This window comes from Diadema antillarum, unplaced genomic scaffold, assembly GCF_040938485.1.
Source record: "Diadema antillarum isolate AM-2024a unplaced genomic scaffold, OU_Dant_1.0 seq00000792_RagTag, whole genome shotgun sequence".
NCBI classification, from domain to species: domain Eukaryota; kingdom Metazoa; phylum Echinodermata; class Echinoidea; order Diadematoida; family Diadematidae; genus Diadema; species Diadema antillarum.
The window spans coordinates 98270-122845 of NW_027271679.1; the positions used below are offsets into that span (position 1 = coordinate 98270).

Consider the following 24576-nt stretch of genomic DNA (forward strand, 5'->3'; position numbering starts at 1 on the left):
TGTTCTCTCAACACATTCTGTCCATGATTACTGCCAACTCACTACACAGTAGCATTATCTTTTCAAAAGTTATTAGACTTGAAAATGAAGAGTGTACAAACGACTCAAGATATGAACAGGTATCTCTAATACAAACCTGATCATTCTTATACTCTTCCTCAAAACGGGGTTGTAGGAAAACTGCTGAAAACACCCTTTCCCATTCGTGTTTTTGTCCCAAACTAAAGAATATTGTAGAAGAAAGATAGCTCTTTCAGAATGAAATGAATGATATGAAAAACTCAAGATTGACTTAGTTGACCCGTTTCACCTGTTTTGAGTCCTTACGTAAAATCAAGGGGAGCAAGTTTTTGTTTGTTTTGTGGTGCATGGTCACATATATTATATGTTTCTGCACACTTTCTTTTTTTCTTTTCATCAAGCATAATTCACTCATTTTACGTTACATTTTGTATATCTTTAAAAGTAAAAATTGTATTATATTGAATTGATAATGTGAAATACGTTTTTACATTGGACTATATGATACCCATAGAATAATGGGTTATTGAACAATAAATTTTCGAACTTTCAAACACTCAAGCAGGTCTGGATTGGTTGGCAACAACAACATCAACAACAACAACAACAATAATGATGATGATGATGATGATGATGATGATAATACTAATAATAATAATAATAATAATAATAATATGAAGAGTTTGTTCGCAAAAACCGATAAGTCCATTTTTGAAGATTTTGAAGTACGGTCTCTGTCATAAAGTACAAAATAATACCTTTTAAATGATATATTGGTCACTACAAATAAAGGTACATTTTTGAAGTTATGGTCAAAAGAAGCAAACATTTTCTTATTATTCTCTTTATTTTTCTTGACCTTTAATCCCAAATATCTCCATTTGGCACATATGGACTTATCGGTTTTTGCGAACAAACTCGTGTAAATGATGATAACAATAACAACAAAAACCCGCAATTCGAACAGCAACAAAAGAATAAACTAATAGATATTATTGGCAGCCTTTCTGTAAACTGTGTGTGTGTGTATGTGTGTATATGTGTATGTGTGTGTGTGTGTATGTGTGTATGTGTGTATGTGTGTTGTGTATGGTGTGTGTCTGTGCGTGGGATATTCAGTTTAATTCAATTTATTCCACATGCTAAAAAAGAATACACAAATTCAATACACATATTGACAGGAAACCCATCCATTGATTTATTTTCTTGATGTCTTTTGGTGTACTTTTGTGTATTTCTATGTACATGTCTTGCAATATCAAAAAGAACGCAATTTTTTTATGGACAATAGAGTGAATGAGACAACGATCATTAATCAATCAATCAGAAAAAATAAAGATAAAAGTGCTCTATATAGGTCTACTTTCCAACTGACTCAGCTTGTCATGTAAACAATGTACCATCTCTCCATATACGTGCACGCGCAACGCACTGTGTGCACCCAAGAGATTTTTTGGTGTGCACCGTTACCGCACCGTCCTTTGGTAGCAGTGCAGTGGTGGTACGGTACGTCGTGCGTACGGTGCGTTGTACGTTTACCGAGCGTTGCCCATTTCATTCGTGTAAAGTTTACCATGTAAGCTTGCTATCGAAGTTCTGGCTTTCAGTTTCATTATTTCTGTAGTTCAGTCGTAGATGTGTATTTATTACGAAAGAATTTACAGAAGGACCGGCCTGCAAAAACATCTATCTGATCGGGACGGAAAGTGTTCACAAATTTTACTCCTACGGACTCTCTCTGTATGTTGATAAGATAGATGTTTTTCTAGGCATGCAAGAGATCGTGTAGTCCCAGGTATTCGGATATGTGTCAGCCAGTGGGAGACAGTGAACTGACGATGATGACATGACAGCAGCACCACCATTCAGAGCAAATGGACACGTTTTGAAACGATAATACTTTGAGAAAAAAAAAACTAGTAACAGTAGAGGGAAGTTGGACAAAGCTTTTCTTAGTTGTTTAATAATTTGACTCGCCCACTCGCTGTCAATCTATTTGTAGGCGTAGCCGTAGAGAGACCATTCGTATTTCATCGGCAGCATCATGAATGAGTTGGAAAAACTTGAACATCTGTCGCTGGTTTCAAAGGTTTGCACTGAACTGGACAATCACCTGGGACTCAACGACAAAGATCTTGGTAAGTTAGATTACTGGTATGTTACACTACATACAGTTTACTGAAACGACAGTCATATGGAAAGATTTGTGAAGCTTATCTTTGTAAAATTACATGTTGTCGACAAAACTTTATTTTATTTTTAAGTTGTAATGAAGTATCATTTGCATCAGATCAGTGTAAAATTATGGAAGACGTCTTCCTTAACTTATGCCATGGCGTGCGCCCCCCCAATAATTTTTCATACTACTACTATACTATAGTGCTGCACCGTCTACACTTTAATACAGCTGTAAATCTTTAACGCATGCTGCCCATGATTCGACCACAACGCTGTCCAACGCAAAATTTGACTGCCTGCTACGCTACGTACGCATGTGTACGTTGTATAATTTACAATACGCGAGGCCAAATCATGGAATGGGAGGCCGAGGTTGAACCATGGTGCGGGTGCCAATACACTGGTACATGTATGTACACTTCAGTCCGGGAAACCCGCTCATGAGGACCGCTCCCGCGTATGAGGACTGCCCCCGCCTCATGAGGACCCCGGGGTTCCTCATACTGACCCCGGGGGGAAGTCCTCACGAGGACCCCTATTCACTTCTTTTTCATCTTACATCTGATGTATAAATTGTCGCAACTTTGCACGGTGATTTTTTGTTACACACACATGTCCACTATCCATGATGAAAAGAAGAAAAAATCCTATCTGTTTTTTTCTTCAAAAGTCGAGTTTTAATCAACCGATGCAGAGCGCCCATCAAAACACGGGCGCCATCGTGTTCGCACTATGCCAGACTGCCGCACCTAGTGGCCTGGGGCCTGTCTTATAAAGACTTGTGATAGAAATCAATCACAAGTTTCTTGTGAGCTGCAATGCAAGTTGCGATTGATTTGGGGACTTGTGATTGATTTGGAGGCTTTATAAGACGGGGCCCTGATCCGTCTAAATACAATTTATTTTCGGTGCTTTTTTTTGCGGCTCGCACATCTCCGCGCGCGAATCAGCCTCGTGAAGCTGAAGTCTGACATCTTTTCACACAAATTCGCAACGAGAAAAATGAAATCAGTACTAACCTGATCTTGTACATATATTCCAAATTACTATTCCACATTGATAGAGTAGGTGGGTACTCCAGTTTGTTAGCAAACTAATCTCTTTGTAGGTATGACGAGTTCACTTCCTTCGTCAATTCCGCGCCGTCCGCTAATTTTTGTCAGTTTTGGCGCTTTCCTGGAATCATCCCGCGGTGCGACGTCACATCACATCACGCATCCAGCACATCCAGACACCGCGCAAGCTGAGAGATTTTCAGAGCGAACTTGCGCGCTGTGTGTATGTGCTAATGGGGATGCGTGATGTGATGTGACGTCTCATCGCGGGATTCCAGAAAAAGCGCCCAAAGTTTAGCGGACGGCAGAATTGACGAAGAGAGTGAACCCATCATACCTACAAAGTGATTAGTTTGCTAATAAACTGGAGTACTCACCTACCTTATCAGTGTGGAATAGTAATTTGGAATATATGCACAAGATCAGGTTAGTACTGCTTTCATTTCTCTCGTTACGAATTTGTGTAAAAAGTTGTCGGACTTCAGCTTCACGAGGCTGATTTGCGCCCGGAGAAAAAAGCACCGAAAATATTTAGACAGATCAGGCCGCTAGGTGCGGCAGTCTGGCATTTTGCGAACACGCTGGCGCCCGTGTTTTGATGGGCGCTCTGCATCGGTTGATTAAAACTCGATTTTTGAAGAAAAAAACAGATAGGATTTTTTCTTCTTTTCATCATGGATAGTGGACATGTGTGTGTAACAAAAAATGACCATGCAAAGTTGCGACAATTTATACGTCAGATGTGAGATGAAAAAGAAGTGAATAGGGGTCCTCGTGAGGACTTCCCCCGGGGTCAGTATGAGGAACCCCGGGGTCCTCATGAGGCGGGGGCAGTCCTCATACGCGGGAGCGGTCCTCATGAGCGGGTTTCCCGGACTGAAGTGTACATACCAGTGTATTGGGGGGGGGGGGTTGGGGCGGTATGCGAGGGAGTGTAGCGACCGAGCCCGAGTGAGCGGAGCGAGCGAGCGAGCGAGGGGGGGGGGGGGGAGGGTGTGGGAGGGGGGTGTTCCCCCTCCCACAGTAGGGAGAATTTTTGAAAATCTGTGTGTGAAAATGGCGTTTTCTTGCATCTAAAACACCACTATTTTTGGTATAGAGGTCATTGCCAAATTAGAAATTACAAGTTTAAAAAAAAAGATAAGATTTAAAAAAAAAAATGGTCCCCAGATTTTTTTTTTTTTTTTTTTTTTTTGGGCGGGGAGTTGCAACCCCCCACCCCCCCCCTCTACAATGTAGATCCGCTTCTGATAAAAAGTCTTGCCAAAATGCAAGATACAATGCAGTCTTCTTTGCATGCACTTTTTGGTTATACACTGTGTTTGTTTTGTGTTTTGTTTGTTTTCCTATGTTGAGTGTCGCTCTTGAGTAAACATGAAAATGATGTACATACTGACTCTACTGTATGATATAAATGTACAAACCATGCAGCAATGTAGTGCTTAATTTGGAAGAAAAAAATAGGAGAGGAATGATTGGTGCCAAAGACATTGTGCTCCAAATTTTTACAGTTGTAGTTTGCTTCTGTCATGAATTAACAAGATACATGTTGGTTTGTCTTGTTTCTTCCACATCAGCTGAGTTCATCATCAACCTTGCAGACAAGAATGACACACTCGACAGCTTCAAAGAGGCGCTGGCGGAAAACGGGGCCGACTTCCCCGAATCCTTCACGGCCAACCTGCTGCGCCTTATCCAACACATGAGGCCCAAGAAGTCGCAAGAGGATGAAGATGAGGCCGCGTCTGCCCCGAAGACCAAGGCCGAGCAAAAACGAGAGGCTTTCCCCGGATTGTGTATGCCGGACAATCCAGAGGTCGCGGTGAGTATGGGATTAATGTGTTAATGTGACAATTAATATTGCTCGTACACATACAATTGTAGATGGCCAGAGATCTGAGTTTCTTGCCTGAATTTTGCAGTGCAAGTAAATATTGTATTTGTGGCTTCAGTTGGGCATGGTACAAGGAAAACAAACTGTCCAAAGAGAAAAGAAAAGAAGCAGTCTAATGGAATACACTGTTAGCAAAATTCTGTCAGCACATGACTGAAGATTGAAGAATACAAATGTAGTATAATGTACCCGTCTCATACTCAAGTGACACAATGCTGAGCCTCAAATACAATATCCTTTGGGTTATTTTTCATCAATCTTGTTATTTGTGTGTGTATTGGAGTGTGTTTTATCATGTATACGTATGACAAAGTGCACAGCCGTATGCTGATATACGTACATGTTGTAGTATGCAAGTGGTCCTTCATCCATCAAAATTAGAGAGTTTGTACATACACTGTATATTACAATGCATCAGTACTGTGTACTTCCAAGAGCAGCAGTGCTTTAAGTAATGTATCATTGTAATTTTGCTTGCCTTTCTTCTTGAGGTTGTTAACTATTCAGTGGACAAAATGAACAAACAAACAAAGCATTTAGAAAGTGCTAGCAATATAATTACTACAGTATTCATTTGAACTTGTTCGCAAAGTTTTCAGGAAAATTTAGTGATTGCTTTACTTTGGTCCCTTATTTTCTGAGTCTTTTAGCCATCTGTTGCATTTCTGCTGTGTTTGAATGCAAATGATATCAGTATTAAGTGAGGATGTTTTTCTCTCCTATTATTTCCCCAGAACATGTTGGCTGAGGATAAACAGATAGCCCTGGATGCTATGGATGAGCTGGAAGCACTCATGCCAAAACACATTGCAGGTGTCATGTGAGTATTGTAATATAACTATTGATCACTGTGGATATCAGTAGACAGGTCTGCTAATTACACTGTACATATACAGAGCATGTATATCAAAAACAGTAATATTGACAGTGGTTGGAAAGTAAATGATAGTTTTGTTTTGTTTTTTGTTTTGTTTTTTGTTTTTTAATAGCAATAGTACTAGTGACTATCATTACAGTGTCTTGCAAAGCAGAGCCTTGGAGATGAGAAATGTCCAAACATGTAGTAGCCAGCTTTGTCAGTGTGGTGTGAAGTATCTGTACTGTGTGCTTGTACTTCACACTGTGTACATGCTGCATGTAATGCTGTATATCATCAAGATTTTGAGACAATTTGGCTTGTGATTAGATTTGTGATTGGGATCTGCAGTGATAGACCTACGATTTACTAATTCAGGAAGTATCATCCCTTTTGAAGCAGTGAAGTTCACAGTTTTCTCCACTTGAGGAGTATACACTACAATGCACCTGTGCTATATTTGGGTTACATGTACTTTGCGTATGTTCATAATCTTGTGCTTATCATTTGACTGATAAATTCATAAATTTCATATAGAAGCACCATGGGATAAATATTGTATACAGTTCAGCAGTAGTGGACCTGATACGGACCTTGAAACAGAAATTATGACATTCTTTCCTCTGACATCGTACACATTGTACTTGGTGTTTGAACTTTAGAATGAAATGACCAGTTGGTTCTGATTTGAAAATCATGTGAGACTTTGATATCATAGTAAAGACCAGAGGCCTTGGTCTGGGCTTGAGAAAATTGTCCCAAACAAAAACTTTGACATGACTGAAGCTTTGCTTTGCTGATTGAATAGACTCAAGCTTATTGGACCTTAGCTGCCCATGGTTGCTGATTCGTGCATTTATATGATATTAGATTGTTTTCATGCTAGATCGCCATTTCTTATTATATTATATAAGCCCAAATTGCAAGTTGATCATTGTTATTTTGAAATAAATATGAATACTCGTGTATTTTCTTTTGTCACTGGGGCAGCAACTACATGGTGTGTGCACACACCATGTTAGCAAAAGTATGGAAGTGTAACATGACTTTTCATACATATTCATTGCACATGCTCATTTTTCCTCTTTCACACATTATGTATCCCATATTTCATATCATTTTTGTTTCGTCTATTTTAGATCCAACTGTGCATGACATTTACATCTGAGTACCTTTGTTTGTGTGCTCTTTCAGAAAACAAGAGCCAGAGGGGGAGGATTCGAAGAAATCTGTCAAAAAGAAAAGCAGGAGCAGGAGTAGGAGTGGCAGCCCTGATCACAAGCGGGACAAATCGCACAAGAGCAAACACAAGCACAGAGACAGGGACAGGGACCGGGACAGGGACAGGGATCGGGACAGAGATCGGGACAGGGACAGGAGGAAGAGGAGGTCACGTTCCCGTTCCCGCAGCCGGGAACGGGATCGCAGACGGAGCCGAAGCAGGAGCAGGGACAGGGAGCGGGACAGGAGCCGTAGAAATCGAAGCCGCAGCCGCAGCAGGGACCGGGACCGGGACAAGCGAAAGTACCGGGACCGGGATGATGGGAAGGACAATGAGGCTGACAAGGGGAAGGACAAATACAATGACAAGTTTGTAGATCGTCCCCCTTCCCTGGAGCCAGAGGTTGGGGAGATATATGATGGGAAAGTGACGAGCGTGATGCATTATGGGTGTTTTGTGCAACTTTCACTCAGGCGGAGATGTGAAGGGCTTGTCCACATATCTGAGGTAGGTCACAAACGTCTTCACTACGTCAAATTTATGAATGTAGTTGCAAAAAATATCAATGCTTTGTAAAAAATATGAAATACTTCAGAATCCCTTAATTATCTTAATTTATGTTCTGTTTACGTGGAAGCGTATATCATTTTGATTGTGTGATTCAGTTCTATTCATTGAAGTTCATTTGAAAATCAATTCTTTCTGCTACCATTGGAATTATGTTATTTCTAATTTGAGTAGTCTTTTGTTGATGGAGCATTGAGACATTGTGGAAAGATACGAGGTATCAAGTTATCAATCTTGCTGCATTAGATATTGGTGTTGCCATGTCTATCAGAGCAGATTACTATCATAAACAGTGATGATGCAAGCACTGACTAATGATGATGCTAAAGATGGTGATAGTGACAGATTTTGGTAGTAATGATTTCGATAATGATTGTCATGATATGGCAATGATTATGATAACAGTGATCCTGTGAACTATGTATGTCCTTGACATTATTTTTCACTTAAGTCTTAAAATGCTATTATGCTTTTCTCCTCAGTATCTTTTCTCAATAACATTAATTTAAGAGTTACATGTTGCATCAGAATACTTTTGAAATTTTGTGTGAAATACATGTAGCTTCTTTTGCAAAGGACAGAACATCAGCAATGACAAATGGCTTTTGGCTTTGTTTAGCTCTTTAGCAACAAAGAACTTAAGATGGTTGCAAAGCAGGGCAACATGATAGCATCTAAAACTATTCACACTTTATTCATCTAAATTCTATTATGTTTGTTACAGCTTCGGAGAGAGGGTCGGGTCGCTGATGTGAACGATGTGGTGTCAAGAGGTCAGCAGGTGAAGGTCAAAGTGCTGTCCATTGCCGGGACCAAGATCCGCCTGTCCATGAAAGATGTGGACCAGAGCACAGGGGAAGATCTCAATCCCATCAAGGCCAAGGTAAAGATTGATCAGTTTTGAGTGACCATTCTGCTCTAGAAGTTTCTATGACAGTCTTGCAGCAAAAGCAATTGACTTTGATAGATGGAGTAAAGTGAAGGAAAATGGGACAGTCAGAAGATCTATTGCAGTCATACAATATTACCAAAGTAAGATATTATAGAGCAGCTTTAAGTAATCAGTGTATCATTTAAATGTATCTAGGTAACATAGATTGTACAACATGGTGTATTTTGCACCTAGCCATTTTCATTAATTGATATGGTTTCAGCTATGTGTATCTGTGTTATAGCTCAAGGTCCTATTCATTGCAGATTTTGTACTCATATACATCAGTGATTATGTACAACTGTAGATAAATTATATAATCACTACAAAGTTTACGTTTCTTACAAGTATGACACATGTATTTCTATACAAGATGTGACCATTGACTACAACACCTTGTTTGTGATCCAAGAAGACTGAAATGGTAATGCTGATAAAGGTACTAAATGATTTGTTTTCATTTTGTTTGTTCCATTTGACTAAACACATCCTTTTAGTATTTGCACATTACTGACCTACAGTGTAGCAGTGGCAGAAACATTTCTAAAAGGGGTTTTAATAGGGCAATTACCCCTTGGACGATTACCCCGGACCCTTCCCCTGACCTTAACCCTAACCCTAAACCTAACTCCAACCCTAATCTTTACTCTAACCTTATTACTAATCAGTATTTAGCCATGGGGTAATTGTCATCGGGGGTAATTGCCCTGATAGTATTTCTAAAGGTGTGTCGCACTATAAGCTCTTTCTGGGTATATGAGTGGAATCATAGCAATTAGTCAGCTAAATTAATTTGATAGTGTGGCTGCATGTGATGAGACAAATTTGTAGGTTGGAGATGAAAAGCAACAGTGCACCTGTCCAACAATCGCTCAGTAGGCCTGGAGACTGTTGCCCTTGGAAACTTCATCACCAAAGTGCCTTGTTTATCCATCTATGAAGCTAGTTCTTCATTGTGTCTGACTTTTTCTGTGTATTCAGAGTGCACCAGAGACCAATGAGGAGGAGGGAATCAACCCCTATCGTCCTCCTGACCTACCCCTCGTCAACCCCCCGGACTCCGATGACGTGGCCATCCGCAAGAGAGTGCAGAGGGTGACATCCCCGGAGAAGTGGGAACTCAAACAGGTTCGTGATCAAACAACCATGGAGGCCCTTTCTCTCTCTCTTCCTCTCCTTTATTTGTGTTTGCATTTGTGTATAATGTTGTCTTTTTATTATTTTTAGTCCATCAGTCAACCACTCTCGACCATTCCTTGACCATAAGGAACCATTCCCAACCCATGGTCATGGGTGCTACATCACCTCACACCCATGACTTCTGCTGTACCTCCTGCACATTTCAGTGTTTTTATGTTACTCCTATTATTCATTCCTTGTAACATCCAAGATACTTGTTTGCTTGCCAGTTTTATGTTAGTTTCAAGTTTGCTTGTGGTCTCTGTGATGAATCCCCAGGAAAAGGTTTAGCATTGTAACTCACCTAAAGCGGGTCACCATTTTGAATGTGCAATAGAAATGAATTTGTAAGGTTTTGAAACTAACAATTAGAAAAATTGTCACAAACTTTCCTGATTCTCTGCACTCTTTCAAGCAAACATGACAGCATTGGTACAAAAAAAAAAGAGAAAATCTGCATTTTCTTGCTAAAGTAGATTGTAAAATATGGATTTCACATTACATGCCCCCTTCCCCACTGACAGAGAAATGCTGAGACTTTCTGACTTGTCAAAGCAGTAAGCAGCCTTTTGTAGGAATGATAAGGTTGTTGGTTTTACCTTGCTGAAATTCAAAGGCCAAAGTCTGACTTTTGCCTCATTCTCATAGAAATTTCATCAGGATCAAAACATTCATACTCTTGTGGTACATCAACCCCTGTTAAGTTGTGTGGACTATGAGCTGTGCAACATACTGTTCATGCAGGTTGCAAGCAGACATATTTGTAAAGTGGTATACAGTATAGTCTTTCTCCTGATGAAGTCCATAAAATGTTGTGATATTGTATTTTTTGCTGATGACCTACAGATGATGGCAGCAAACTGCATTGACAAGGCAGACCTGCCAGACTTTGATGACACCCTCGGGATTCTGGCCAAGGAGGATGATAACTCAGACGAGGAGGTGGAGATTGAGCTGAGAGAGGAGGACCCGCCTTTCCTCAGGGGTCACGGCCGGCAGAGCGTTGACCTCAGCCCAGTCAGGATTGTCAAAGTGAGTCCAGAGGAAACGATTGCCCCTACATGGATTTGCTAAGATGTTGGTTGTGCGACTTGGTTTGGAAAATCTATGCTACCTGCAACATGATGGCATTAAGTTTAATATTGCAACCTGGCTGTTGGTACTCCATCAAGTGTTGGATTAAAAAACATCTGCCACCCCGAATTTTTTATTTTTTTTTTTTTTTTTTTTGAGGATGCACAATTTCAAACTCGGTCACAATGATGTTACATTTCGAAAAGATTATACTGTAATGTTGTTGTTTTGTAAAAAGTGTTAGGCTCTGCACATGTATGCTCTCTGTTCAAATTATGTCACATCTTTCTTTCTCTGAATCAGACAATCTTACAGAAGAAAACTGATTCAGGATGTACTGTAAAACATGATATATTTGGGGCATGAAAATTGCATGAATTGGAGCCAACGGCCTTTCTCGCAGCATGAAATTTTCATGCCTTACCACTGGCATCCAATGCATATTGTGTAGACAAGAACTTTTGCGTGCATTTTAATTTCACGAATGTTGCCGCTCGCGAAATTTGTGAAATTAGAATGCACGGGAGCATTCCCTATTTTACAGTACTTCTTCCTAAATGTCATCAAAATTTGTAATTTGTGTAATACTAATACTATAGAATTAATGCAATGCTTATTTGAAGTAGTGCCAGTAAATCGCATACATCTACAATGTGTAGCACTTGCAGTCAGGATGGTTATTTGTTGATTGACTAACTGAGACCATAACTCCCTACAACCTATTTTTTTAGAACCCTGATGGGACACTTTCCAAGGCAGCCATGATGCAGAGCGCCCTCGCCAAGGAGCGACGAGAAATGAAGCAGGCTACCGAGAGGGCAGCGCAGGAGAACATCCCAACAGGGATGAACAAGAACTGGATCGACCCCATGCCGGAAAGTGAGTGGTCCATAGAGTCTTTTCTTATGGTCACGTTCCGTTATCAAATACATAATGTACACTAGCACATCAGAGTCTTATGACATAACAAGATTTAGTAGCAATGATTGATGAAAACAAGAAGAGTTTGATCGCAAAAGGAATTAACTCCATTCTTGTCAATTCAAGATGTTTGCAATTTAACCTGCTAAAAAGCATAGAAAACATTAAAGGGAATCCAAACCCAAAGAGAAATGTGGATTGAGTTAAAGCAGCAACATTAGTAGAACACATCAGTGAAAATTTGAGAAAAATCAAACAATTGATGCAAAAGTTATGAATTTTTAAAGATTTGGTGTTGGAACCGCTGGGTGAGGAGACTACTAGAGGTTATGACGTGTAAGTGGACAACAATATAGAGAAAATAGGAAGAGAATTCCACGCAGGAGGTCGTAGGTTCAAATCCTGCTCGAGTATGTACGCCCATGATTTTTTATCATGGCTGCTACTAAAACACCGATCAATTCAGTGCTTATTTACGTCGATGTAGGACAATTTGTCAATCAGTTGCAATATGATAACATTTCGACAGAAGAATTTCATGAACTCTAGTAGTCTCCTCATCTAGCGGTTCCAACACCAAAATTTTAAAAATTCAAACTTTTGCATTGATTGTCAAATATCCAACTTCCTTTAGATTCTCCTTGTCTTTTCTCCATATGCCATGACAGTTTTCAGTTGCCTGAAGATGCAGAGATCTGTGTTGATAATAAAGATGCCATATTTTGATGGCAAGTGTTTTTTTAGCTCACCTGAGCCGAAGGCTCAAGTGAGCTATTGCGATCGCTCTTCGTCCGGCGTCCGTCGTGCGTCGTGCGTCGTGCGTCGTGCGTCGTGCGTCGTCCGTCGTCCGTCGTCCGTCGTCCGTCGTGCGTCGTGCGTAAACTTTTTACATTTTCATCTTCTTCTTGAGAACCCCATGGCCGATTTTCACCAAACTTGGCAGGTAGCATCCCTAGGGGGATAGGATCTCAATTTGTTCAAATGGGCACCATGGCCCACCTGGGGGGCCCCAGGGGGGCCCAAACCCCCTAAAATTAAGGAATCTTTAAAAATCTTCTTCTCTAGAACCAGAAGTGATAGGGCTTAGTTAATACTATGAGTTAGTACATGGATGACTGTAGTTTCAAGTTTGTTCATAGGGGAATCAGGGGTGCCCCCCTTGGGACCCAGGGGAGGGGGCTTTAGAGGGGTCCTAATGGGGCCTAAATTGTACATTTTCATCTTCACTTTGAGATCCCCATGTCTGATTTTCACCAAACTTGGTAGGTAGCATCCCTAGGGGGATAGGATCTCAATTACTTCAAATGGGCACCATGGCCCACCTGGGGGGACCCCAGGGGGGCCCCAAACCCCCTAAAATTAAGGAATATTTAAAAATCTTCTCTAGAACCAGAAGTGATAGGGCTTAGATAATACTATGAGTTAGTACATTGATGACTGTCTTTTCAAGGATCAGGGGTACCCCCCCCCCCCCCCCCTTGGGACCCAGGAGAGGGGAGTGGGATGGGTCCTAATGGGGCCTGAATTGTACATGTTCATCTTCTTCTTGAAAACCTCATGATGAATTTTGACCAAACTTAGCAGGTAGCATCTCTAGGGGGATAGAATCTCGATTACTTCAAATGGGCACCATGTCCCTCTTGGGGGGCCCCTAGAGGCCCCCCCCCCCCCCACATTAAGGAATATTTAAAATCTTCTACTCTAGAACAAGGAATGATAAAGCAAAGTTAATAACATGAGTTTGTACATTGATGACTGTAGTTCCAAGTTTGTTCATTGCAGATCCAGGGCTGCCTGCCCCCCACTCCCTGGAGTTGAGGGGAGGGGGGGGGGGATCCATATGCAGACCTATGTAAGTTTCCAATGTTCTCAGGTAAGAGTGTGCAAGAATGCATGGAAGGTGAAATTGCGATACTCAGGTGAGCGCGTGACCCGCGGGTCTCTTGTTGTTTTTTTTTGTAGTCTGGCTCCATCATTTCTCACCTTGCTCCATTTCAAACCCTTGCTTGACTTCATAATGTCGACCATTTTGATTTGTTTTTGTCTCTGTGTCAATCTGTTCGCCTCTAACTCTAAACCCACAGGTGAGAGAACGCTGGTGGAGAACATCCGCAAGGCCGGCATGAGCAGCCAGGAGCTTCCGGAGTGGAAGAAGTCGGCGTTCGGAGGGAACAAGGCGTCCTACGGCAAGAAGACCAAGCTGTCCATCGTGGAGCAGCGACAGAGCTTGCCCATCTTCAGGCTCAAAGTGCAGCTAGTTCAGGCAAGGCCTTGAAACGAGGAGACCCTCAATTCATCGTTAATGCATACTTGTTTTGGGATTGTATGCAGTGGTATACACAACTGTCTTCGTAGGAGAACTATGCCCAAAACTGATCAAAACGTGTGTGTTCCAAGGTCCTTTGTGAAACGTGCACAGTATGGAAAAAATGTCTGAAGGTTATTTGCCAGCAGTCGTTACATCATATTTCATACAATAGTTCATTTAGCTTAATTTTGAAGACTCATTTCTCTAGAAAGCACTCTTTTTGATGTACACATACACTGTGTAACTGTTACTGCCACATGATAATATGTAATTAGTGTTGCGCTCATATGCTGATTTTGTTCTTGTCTGATTGCCTTCAGACCAGTCCACTGAATATCTCGTTTGGATTTCACATCAGGGCTAGAACAGAGAATGAAATATTGCTGACTACATACATGTACCAGACATGGCAGTTAACCCATGCTATGTTGCTTAGAGGCGAGTTTTGCATCTTATGTTGGTAGGTTCCTCCTGTCTGTTGACAAGACCATACAAAGACGCTTCCACCCCTTGCTTATACAATGTGTAACTATTTGACCAATTCGTTTTCCGATTCTCCTCTTGTTGCATCCGACAGGCAGTGGATGATAATCAGATGCTGATTGTCATCGGTGAGACCGGCAGCGGGAAAACCACGCAGATCACGCAGTACATCGCCGAGTCGGGCTACACGGTGAGAGGCAAGATTGGCTGCACCCAGCCCCGCCGAGTGGCCGCCATGTCTGTCGCCAAGAGGGTGTCGGAGGAATTTGGTTGCAGGCTGGGGCAAGAGGTAATGCTTTGGAATTCAAACAGACGGAATTCTGTCTTCAAACAAGAGCTTTGAATATCCAAAATATTGTGAATATCTAATATTTCACAGCAGACTTCTTTTTTCATGCTCTATTGAATGTGTACAATAAACAACAAAGCACAAGTTTCTTCAAACATATATTCAAATTGGTACACAAATGCCCATGTCTGCAAAATGAAAAGCAAATTCAGTTTACCAAAACTTTGTGCTTCTATTTTTCTGCTTTTTTTTTTTTCATTTTGGATGGGACACTCATTAAACGTGATTTTTTTTTTTCTGTACAGGATTACCTGATGCAGTTGTTTATGATGTTATTTGCTCACAGATCTACAGATTGCATCTACTTCTGTGGAGTTTTCTTTCTTTTTTTTTTTCCTCCTTGAGTGTAAAGTTTTAATTCCCTGTGAGGGTGGGTCAGTCCAGTTGCTGTAATATTGCAAGTAATGTGCATTTATCCCTATTTGTTGAGTGGATATTTGTAATCATGTCACACATTTTTGTTTTAATCCCGTCCCCTCCTCCAAGGTGGGTTACACCATCCGTTTTGAGGACTGCACATCACCCGAGACCAAGATCAAGTACATGACGGATGGTATGCTGCTGAGAGAGTGTCTGATTGACCCTGACCTCAGCCAGTACTCTGTGCTCATGCTGGACGAGGCCCATGAGAGGACGATCCACACCGACGTCCTCTTCGGCCTGCTCAAGAAGGCGGTCCGCAAGCGGCCCGACCTCAAGCTCATCGTCACCTCGGCCACCTTGGATGCCGTCAAGTTCTCCTCCTACTTCTTCGAGGCGGTTAGTAGTCATTCCATGGAGCGATGATTTGTGTTGGTTGTCCTGATGATGGGGATGATAATTGTGATGATGATGATGATGGCGATGATTGTGATGACAATGGTGATGACAGTGATGATGACAGTGATGATGAGGGTGACGGTGGTGGCGATGATATTAGTGATGATGATGGTGGTATCGACAATGATGGTGATAGTGATGGTGGAGACGACGATGATGATGATGATGATGATGATGATGATGATGATGATGATGATGATGATAATGATTGCGGTTGTGATGATGATAGTACTTCTATTTACTTGATTCTGACAATAACAATGCAATGAAATTATATAATAATACTGATAATGCTCAAAGTTTTTTAAACATATCTAACACCGGCATCTAATAAGCACTCTTCTTTTTAACTCAAAATTTTGTCTGTCTCATGCTTGAATGTAGCAAGTCCCATCCAGGGGCTTATAAAGATGTTGGAAACACTGTCTTTCAAAAAGAGTGCTAGTATCTCTTTAAGTCAATCGGAGCATTATCCTCTATTTTTTTGAAAAGCAAAGTTTAGATTTCAACTGTGGAGACAGTATACAGTGCATTTCTTTTACAAGGTTTGATATTTTTATGTGGTGTTGGTTTTTTTTTTTGTGTGTGTGTGAATGATATTCAACTTACAAAATTTGCAAATTTGAAACCACCACCCAGTATGTTGCCTACACATTATAAAAAAAAAGGAGTAGCATAAAAGATGAGAACAATCATAATCTTGTTCACACCTGCAGCCAATCTTCACCATTCCTGGCCGCACATTCCCCGTGGAGGTCCTGTATACGAAGGAACCAGAGACGGATTATCTTGATGCCTCCCTCATCACGGTCATGCAAATTCATCTCACAGAACCTCCAGGTAGGATGAGAAGAACAAGTCTGGCTTATCTATTTTTGTGTCTGTGTCTGTGTGCATGTCAGTCATAATGTTGTTGAGGAGGAGGGCGGTGGTGATGGCTATTGAATGAAAACGGTGACTTTGGCAGAAGCATACTATGTAGCGTAGCAGTGGTAATGAAAACGATGTTGTTGTTGTTTTTTAAACATGAGTGATAGACATGTCATTGAATTAGTTACCTATGTAAAGTGGCAGATTCCACAATGAATATAGTCATGATGATAATTAACTGTGTATGGTAATGATTATTATGACTGATTTTTGGTAAAGAAGGGCAATGATTGTGCAAATAAGTCATCTCCATCTTTTAGTATAACCACCACTGATATTAAGTATATGTGCTGGTATACTAGAAAGTGCATGGAGATTAATATCACCATGCATCCATGAGAATATTAGTAATTTTCCTTTCAAACCGAGTTTGAGTTTCAGCATTGTCCTTGCACTGTTCAAGGGTGCATGTACCTATATTTTGACAAAGTGTATTCGTTTATATGAATAAGGTACTAGGATTGTGAGAGTAGACACAAGAATGAAGACTCTTAAGACTGGCAAGTTTTCAAATATCACATGACTATCAAAGATACTTCTCCCACCAGCCCAGGTGGGCATTGGGCAAGGGCCGCATGCTTCAGGGGTCAAGAGCCCATTCATTTGTCTTCCTTGACCATGAGTTTTGGTTGCCCAACCTGCGTTGGCCAGTGGGTTTTAGTCGCCTTAATGTTTTCGTGGTAATCATCACGTCTTCTGACTGGACAAAAAGAGTTCATCATAGCCAAACTTCCCAGTTACAAACTAATTGTTGTGATCCTGTTCAAATTCCCTCCGATCGGCTGCCACCTGCATCCCACTCGTGGTCCACGTTCCTCTCTCCCATCATCCTCTGCACCCCAAAGGGGACATCCTGCTCTTCCTGACGGGTCAAGAGGAGATCGACACGGCATGCGAGATCCTCTTCGAGAGGATGAAGTCGCTGGGCCCCGAGGTTCCGGAGCTGATCATCCTCCCGGTCTACTCCGCCCTCCCCAGCGAGATGCAGACCAGGATCTTTGACCCTGCCCCGCCCGGCAGCAGGAAGGTTAGTGGTCCTCATGACTATGCGCTACATTGTTCCTCTTTGCTCTTTTATGCATGACTTCAGACTATTTGATTATGCATTTTTATCTCTATGAATATGCAGAATAGAGACTCTCTTGCAAGGATGTGAGAAAAGTGTTGGGATTGACCGATTTTCCTTCTCTCCTAGTTCTGAATTCTTTACCTGTTTTCTTATTGTTCAGGAGATTTGTAGTACAATTTGTAAATGTAAAAGTGGCAGAATGAGTTTGTTTCATCTACATGTACAAACCTGCAGTAAAGGGTTATCTTGCTCATTTACTACACTGTAGGGACTCTGTTCATTCCCCAGTGACTGTAATTGGACCTATCGGCTCCTGAAAATCATACAGACATGGTCTGTCAATTAAAATGTGATCTCAAAAAACAAAACGAACAAAAAAAAAAAATGTATCCCAACTGGTTAGGTCTCATCCTAAGGTCAGACCCATTTTAGTTATTCAATTATATGGGATCCTCACTTGGCTGTATTTTTGGCCTGAATTCATGAAGGTGGCTTAAATTTAAACCATGATCTGAAATAAATGAGAAATACATTGTAGGTGTACCTCTGACATGCACGTATCAACATGTGTTTGAAACTGGACGTCTGTTTGCATGTATATGCAATCATATTTATGCAGAAGGAATTTGCATAAATCATTGTCTAAATGTAAACTATGTAAATTTGGGCCTTTATGTTTAATTTGTGTTTAATGTCATGGAGTGGTGTGCTTTTTCAACTGACAACAAGTGAGATAGAAGTGTTGTGCATCCTGGTATTCAACACATGCAAGCAAGAGCTATTCCTGCTAGATCTATATTTCTGTTATCATTGCCAAAATCTTATTGATAGAATTCTTTTTTTTTTCATCTGTACATATTTGTTGGATGAAAATACAGCTCAAATCAAACCTGTACAACATTTCTTTGTTCAACAACAACGGAAACATATATTAGCAATTCGGCTAAGTCCTATGATGGCATTATGACTTGTTGTCATCTGCAGGTTGTCATAGCGACCAACATTGCCGAAACGTCCCTCACCATCGACGGCATTTACTACGTGGTAGACCCAGGATTTGTGAAGCAGAAAGTCTACAACTCCAAGACTGGCATGGATCAGCTCGTTGTTACACCAATTTCACAGGTGAGGTATCTGTGTTATGAAGACATAACCAGAACATGATACATACAATGTAGCTCTCATCTTGCATAGCGATCGAACCACTGTTTCCGTCCATATCTTATGAAGAGTTTATGTAAAGCGATGCTTAATCTTATACATGCTTTGCTGACTTGTGTTGATAACCCAGGAAAAATGTCATAGGTGTCTGGATATTTGAGATATGAGTTGCCAATATTTTGCAGCTCTGGGATGTTCTGTTATCATGGAGATCCTCTGTTAAGCATAGGTATTACCCTAGATTTATGTCAAATGCTGTTTTCAGTGTGTTTAGAAAGATGTTATTCAACTTCCCTTATCTACTCTAGATACTTCTAGTGATCAACTGTGATGTAATGTAGAGCATAGGTAAATAGAAATTATGTATGTGTTAGGTGTGTATGTGTGTGTGCTTGTATATAGTTTTTGTGTTAAATGTTTACTACTAATGTATTGTAAGTGAAATATCTTGTCTGGCTATCATGTTTGGGACACTGCCTTTAAGGATTACAGGCCTGAGAAGATCAAATATAGTGCTGCAAGTTATGATGCTCCGTTTCCTTAGTTTGTATTACTATCAACTCAGCAAACCTTCCCTCTCCCGACATGCAAACTTCTCTCAGGCCCAAGCCAAGCAGAGGGCCGGGCGGGCCGGCCGCACAGGCCCGGGCAAATGCTACCGACTGTACACCGAGAGGGCGTACCGCGACGAGATGCTGCCCACGGCGGTGCCCGAGATCCAGCGCACCAATCTTGCCAGCACCCTTCTCTCCCTCAAAGCCATGGGCATCAACGACCTGCTCGCCTTTGACTTCATGGACGCGCCGCCCACGGAGACTCTGATCACGGCCATGGAACAGCTGCACTCGCTCAGTGCCCTTGACGATGAGGGGCTGCTTACCAAGCTGGGCAGGAGGGTGAGTCAGGCACCTTCAATTCTTTATCCAGGCTAGCCTCACCATTGTTTCTACTGCTCTACCAGAAGGCCCTGTCATTGTTATTACCCTACCATTGCCAGGTAGCCATTTGTACACCTGCGTCGAGAGGGGATGTGGTGGGTGAAAACGTCTTGTCAAAGGACAAAGGTAGTTGAAGGGATCTGAACTCTGAACCTCCCATTGAAAGTGAAGAGTCCTGTCCACTATGCCACAATTTCTTGTAGCATAGTTTGTAAGACTAAATGTTTAACTGTGGTTCGCTCGTTGAATTGTGTGATTGTTTTTGTTGTTGGAGAAGAGTGGAAATTGCCTTGTATATGGGCAAAGAGTAAAATCAATTGATATGTTGGGACTGTTGAGTGTCAGTGGTAATGATTATGTCTCCATGTTACTGAAAGTATTATGATTTATAAAATAAATGGGTTCTATTCTTCTTTTCGAGGCCATGCCAACAAATGAATAAAGGGTTGTAATTTATCATTTCCATGCTTATTAAATCTCAACCTTTTTTTTTTTAAAATTGCCATGCATTGCAAATGTCATAGCCAACGAAAGTTGACACTTCAAATTTCACAATGGCTCTCTCTTAATAGTATGTATATAAGGTGGGCAAACCATCAATTAAGGGGTTGGCTTGGTGAACAGTATTCAATCAAACATGTCTGTGATGATGAGACTACACAACCTATAATTTTACCCCCTCTGTCCCCCCTCCCCTCGCCCCATCCAGATGGCTGAATTCCCGTTGGAGCCTATGCTGTCCAAAGTTCTGATCATGTCGGTCCACCTGGGCTGCAGCGAGGAGATCCTCACCGTGGTCTCCATGCTCTCCGTGCAGAATGTCTTCTACAGACCAAAGGTACTTGTGGTGTCATCCGCTCTTTGTTGTATGGAGCTTGTGCAGATTTGTGCCACCCAGTGGTATGCCTAATCCCGTCAATGGTACATTCAAAGTTATGGATCCTGTTGAGTATTGATCAGAAGTAGAATTAGAAGAAGAAGAAGTAGAATGTGTGCTTACTTCGTACCTAGACTGTTTCATTTGTGTGTTTTTTTTGTGTGTGTGTGTTTTTTTAAACAGAGACACCAAAATGTGTCTATCCCTTATGTCATCTGTTATACAGATATTATAAAGGATTTTACCAATTAGGAGGTACAGCAAGAAATATTTTGTCATAACAGCACTCTCTGTCTCTGCAAAAAAATCCTCTTTACTTATGTTGCATGTCTTCCTGGAGACTCACAAATTTATCAATTCAACTATGTCTGAAACAGAAGATACTCAAAAGTGGAGGCAGTTAGCATATTTTTCCGCTCACATTGTGTTACTGCCATTTGATAGCTTCAGCACAATTAGTAGTGCTGCTGCCCTTTAAGCAGTGAGTTCCTACTTCTAGTTTTGTTTTGTTTTTGTTTTTGTTTTTGTTTTTGTTTTTGTTTTAACCTGGTATGTTGCAGTACAGATCAGGAAAGGACTCCTGATGGAAAGTTACTGGAAAAGAAAGAAATAAGTCAGAGTATAGTCTTACACATTGTCCCTATTTTGAGACGTATAAGTGTGATTGTATGAATTTTTGGTGTTTATTATTTTTTTTCAAAGGACAAGCAAGGGCTGGCTGACCAGCGTAAGGCCAAGTTCCACCAGCCCGAGGGTGATCACCTGACCCTCCTGGCCGTCTATAACTCCTGGAAGAACAACAAGTTCTCCAACCCCTGGTGCTTTGAGAACTTTGTCCAGGCGCGCACGCTGCGCAGGGCCCAGGACGTTCGCAAGCAACTCCTTGGCATCATGGACAGGTAATGGAACCATTCTTGCAGCCGTGACACTCCATCCACTGTACAAGTGTGCTTGAATCAGATTAATAATATTGACCACAGAAAGGGGTTCACCACATCAAATGATGTTGAGTGATGATGTCTCTAGGTTGCAGTCCAAGGTGGAGCTTTGGCCAGGAATTAGGAGCTTCTTTGTCTCTTTATAGTGATGTGAGATGTAGTACTTTGTGTTCTAACATTTTTAAAACACATACCCTCCACAGATGGTCTGTCCTTCATAGTTTCTAGCAAATGTTGCTGTTGTTTCTTTTTTTTTTCAGACCAAACTTAAAAAAAAGGAAAGAAAATGTGGAAAAGAAGGGACGAAAACATTACACCATAATCTTTTCTTCGTGACACTAAAGCCTTGAATTATTTCTTGAGGTGATATGATGGGAAATGTTGAACTGGAATCATTATGAACACATTGTGAGAATGAATATTAAATATCACTATGCCATGTTTTCCGTACAAATGTATCTCGCTGCTCTATGATCCCTTTCTCCAGACACAAACTGGATGTTGTTACCTGTGGGAAAAACACAGCCAAAGTCCAGAAAGCTATCTGTAGCGGTTTCTTCAGGAATGCAGCGAAGAAGGTAAAGCTATAAACATCAGTTTCTCAGTTCTTGTTTCTCTACTTTTTGTTTTGTTTGTGTGTGGTTTTTTTTTGAGATGACTAGTAGTCATTCAATGAACTTAAGAAACTGACAGCACAGTGATTTTGGAACATGTGGCCTTTTTGCCCCCCCCCCCCCCCCTCTGTGTTTAGTGAAATCATTCGGTGAATATCTATAAACCTAGAGTTTGCAGAGAATAGTTTGCAGACAATGCCTTTGCCATACTAGCTGCTGGATGTAAAATGAACTCAAGTAGAGGCAGTTGAATTCATTCTACATGAGTGTTCAACCCAAGCCAGCAGAAATCTCGCAGTGACTGGTGTACTTCTGCTGCTCTATCACAGAAGCATTAAGATTTTAACCCCTTGAAAATGGCCTGATTTTGCTACAATACGCATTTCCCGTAGACCCCTGCCCGAGTATACTCGGTACTCGTCCTCAACGGGTTAATACACAAAGGGCATCATTACATCAGCAATCTGCATGATGATATGATGTGAAGACTGGATATTAGTTGTAGTTTCTTGAGTAGTGGGTAAGAGAAAGTGTGCTCAGAGAATTGGAATGGGTAATGCAGACTTCCCAACCATTCTGAATTTGGAGGAGAGAATCTGAATTTTGACCATTCCCAGCTCTTGTTTCAATAGGAATGTCCTATTTTTTGTGAATACTTTATTACACACTCCTATGGCAACTGCTCTTTCTTTCCTACTTGTAAGCAAATTCATCCCTTTTTCAGTCAGAAAGGTTGGGAGGTCTGGGTAATATCATTGTAACAGTGCTGTCAGAAAGATATGCAACAGTATATCATCCAGTATCTCCAATCTTGTTTTGCAAAGAATGTATCTGTAGCCATTTTAGAGAACTGAACATCATTAAGGTCATGTTTTGTTGGTTGCCATGGCTACAGGATCCACAAGAAGGCTACCGCACTCTGGTAGACAGCCAAGTGGTCTACGTGCATCCATCCAGTGCCCTCTTCAACAGACAGCCGGACTGGTAAGTTACCCATGATCGTTATTTGTCTGGTTGTGTTCATACATTTTCTTTATGGATGATGGACAGTTTCTGTAATGGTTTACAACTCATGAATGTACAAATTATTTGATAAGATTTATGACAAAGAAGATGAAATGCAGGCATTAGCCAGGGTATTTTTCACTCTCTCATTGTGTCTCTCATTTAGTTGTCCCTGTAATAAATGCATCATGCGAATCACAGTGCTGCAAATTCTGATGTATATCTATTTTTGTTTGTTATCAATCCAATCTGACTTGTAGCAGAATGCAACCATGAAGCTTATAGATATGAAGAAAGCTTTTGTGCATTTTATTGTGCTGTCATCTCATGCATTTGAGATACTTTGATATCAGTTCAGGCAAGCATCACACCTGAATATTCATTCGGGGAAATTTTGACTCTCAAGTGTAGTCGAGAGTAGTGACTGGAATGCAGATATAGCTGTTACTGAGGTTGTTGAAAAACATTCCTGTTTGTTGAATGGTTGACATTAAATGCATGTGCATGTGCATAAAGAGTTACCACATTTGTAGCATAACAAGGTGCTGCTGGTCGTGTCATTTTCATTATGCATTTCCTGTATAATCTATATAACTTCGACTCTTATCGTGATGGACAGTCTGTGTGTTTTTATGCCTTGGAGATTGCTAGTCAAGTTGGATATACATCACACCATGTAGACACAAAGTCATATTAATGACATGTGACTTAACTATCACAGAACAGCTGTTTAAGAATTCCATCACTGTTGTAAATCATAGCCCATATTATTCTTGTATTTGGCTTCTGCAGACTAAAACTGTTGTAAGAAATGAATTAATCCTAATGAGCATTACAAGTGATTTTGCAATTTGTGCATTTAGCCCCCATCACTGAAACAGCCATCATGTTAAGTGACTCCCGTTACTATGGTGATGCAATGCGTTGATGCCCTCCCTCTCCCACGCCCTTCCCCTCTCTCCAGGGTGATCTACCACGAGCTGGTCCTCACCACCAAGGAGTACATGCGGGAGGTGACCACGGTGGACCCTAAGTGGTTTGTGGAGCTCGCAGCCTCCTTCTTCCGCTTCTCCGACCCCACCCGCCTCAGCAAGGCCAAGAAGCAGCAGCGCCTCGAGCCCCTCTACAACAAGTACGAGGAGCCCAACGCCTGGAGGATCTCCCGACAGCGGCTGCGTAGAAACTAA

The 24576-nt window shown here is 41.2% G+C and overlaps 1 protein-coding gene across 1 annotated transcript; it reads left to right on the plus strand.

Annotated features, from left to right (window-relative positions):
* Nucleotides 1–1693: 1693 nt before the first annotated feature.
* On the plus strand, nt 1694–24576 carry LOC139739281 (ATP-dependent RNA helicase DHX8-like). Its single transcript, XM_071649891.1, has 20 exons — nt 1694–2159; nt 4832–5076; nt 5883–5968; nt 7199–7733; nt 8518–8676; nt 9706–9852; nt 10750–10935; nt 11709–11856; nt 13983–14161; nt 14784–14978; nt 15525–15797; nt 16574–16697; nt 17633–17814; nt 18841–18981; nt 19620–19913; nt 20665–20793; nt 21535–21731; nt 22258–22348; nt 23280–23368; nt 24354–24576. Exons 1-20 carry the CDS (start codon nt 2066–2068, stop codon nt 24574–24576), a joined length of 3717 nt encoding a protein of 1238 aa, XP_071505992.1. The 5' UTR covers nt 1694–2065.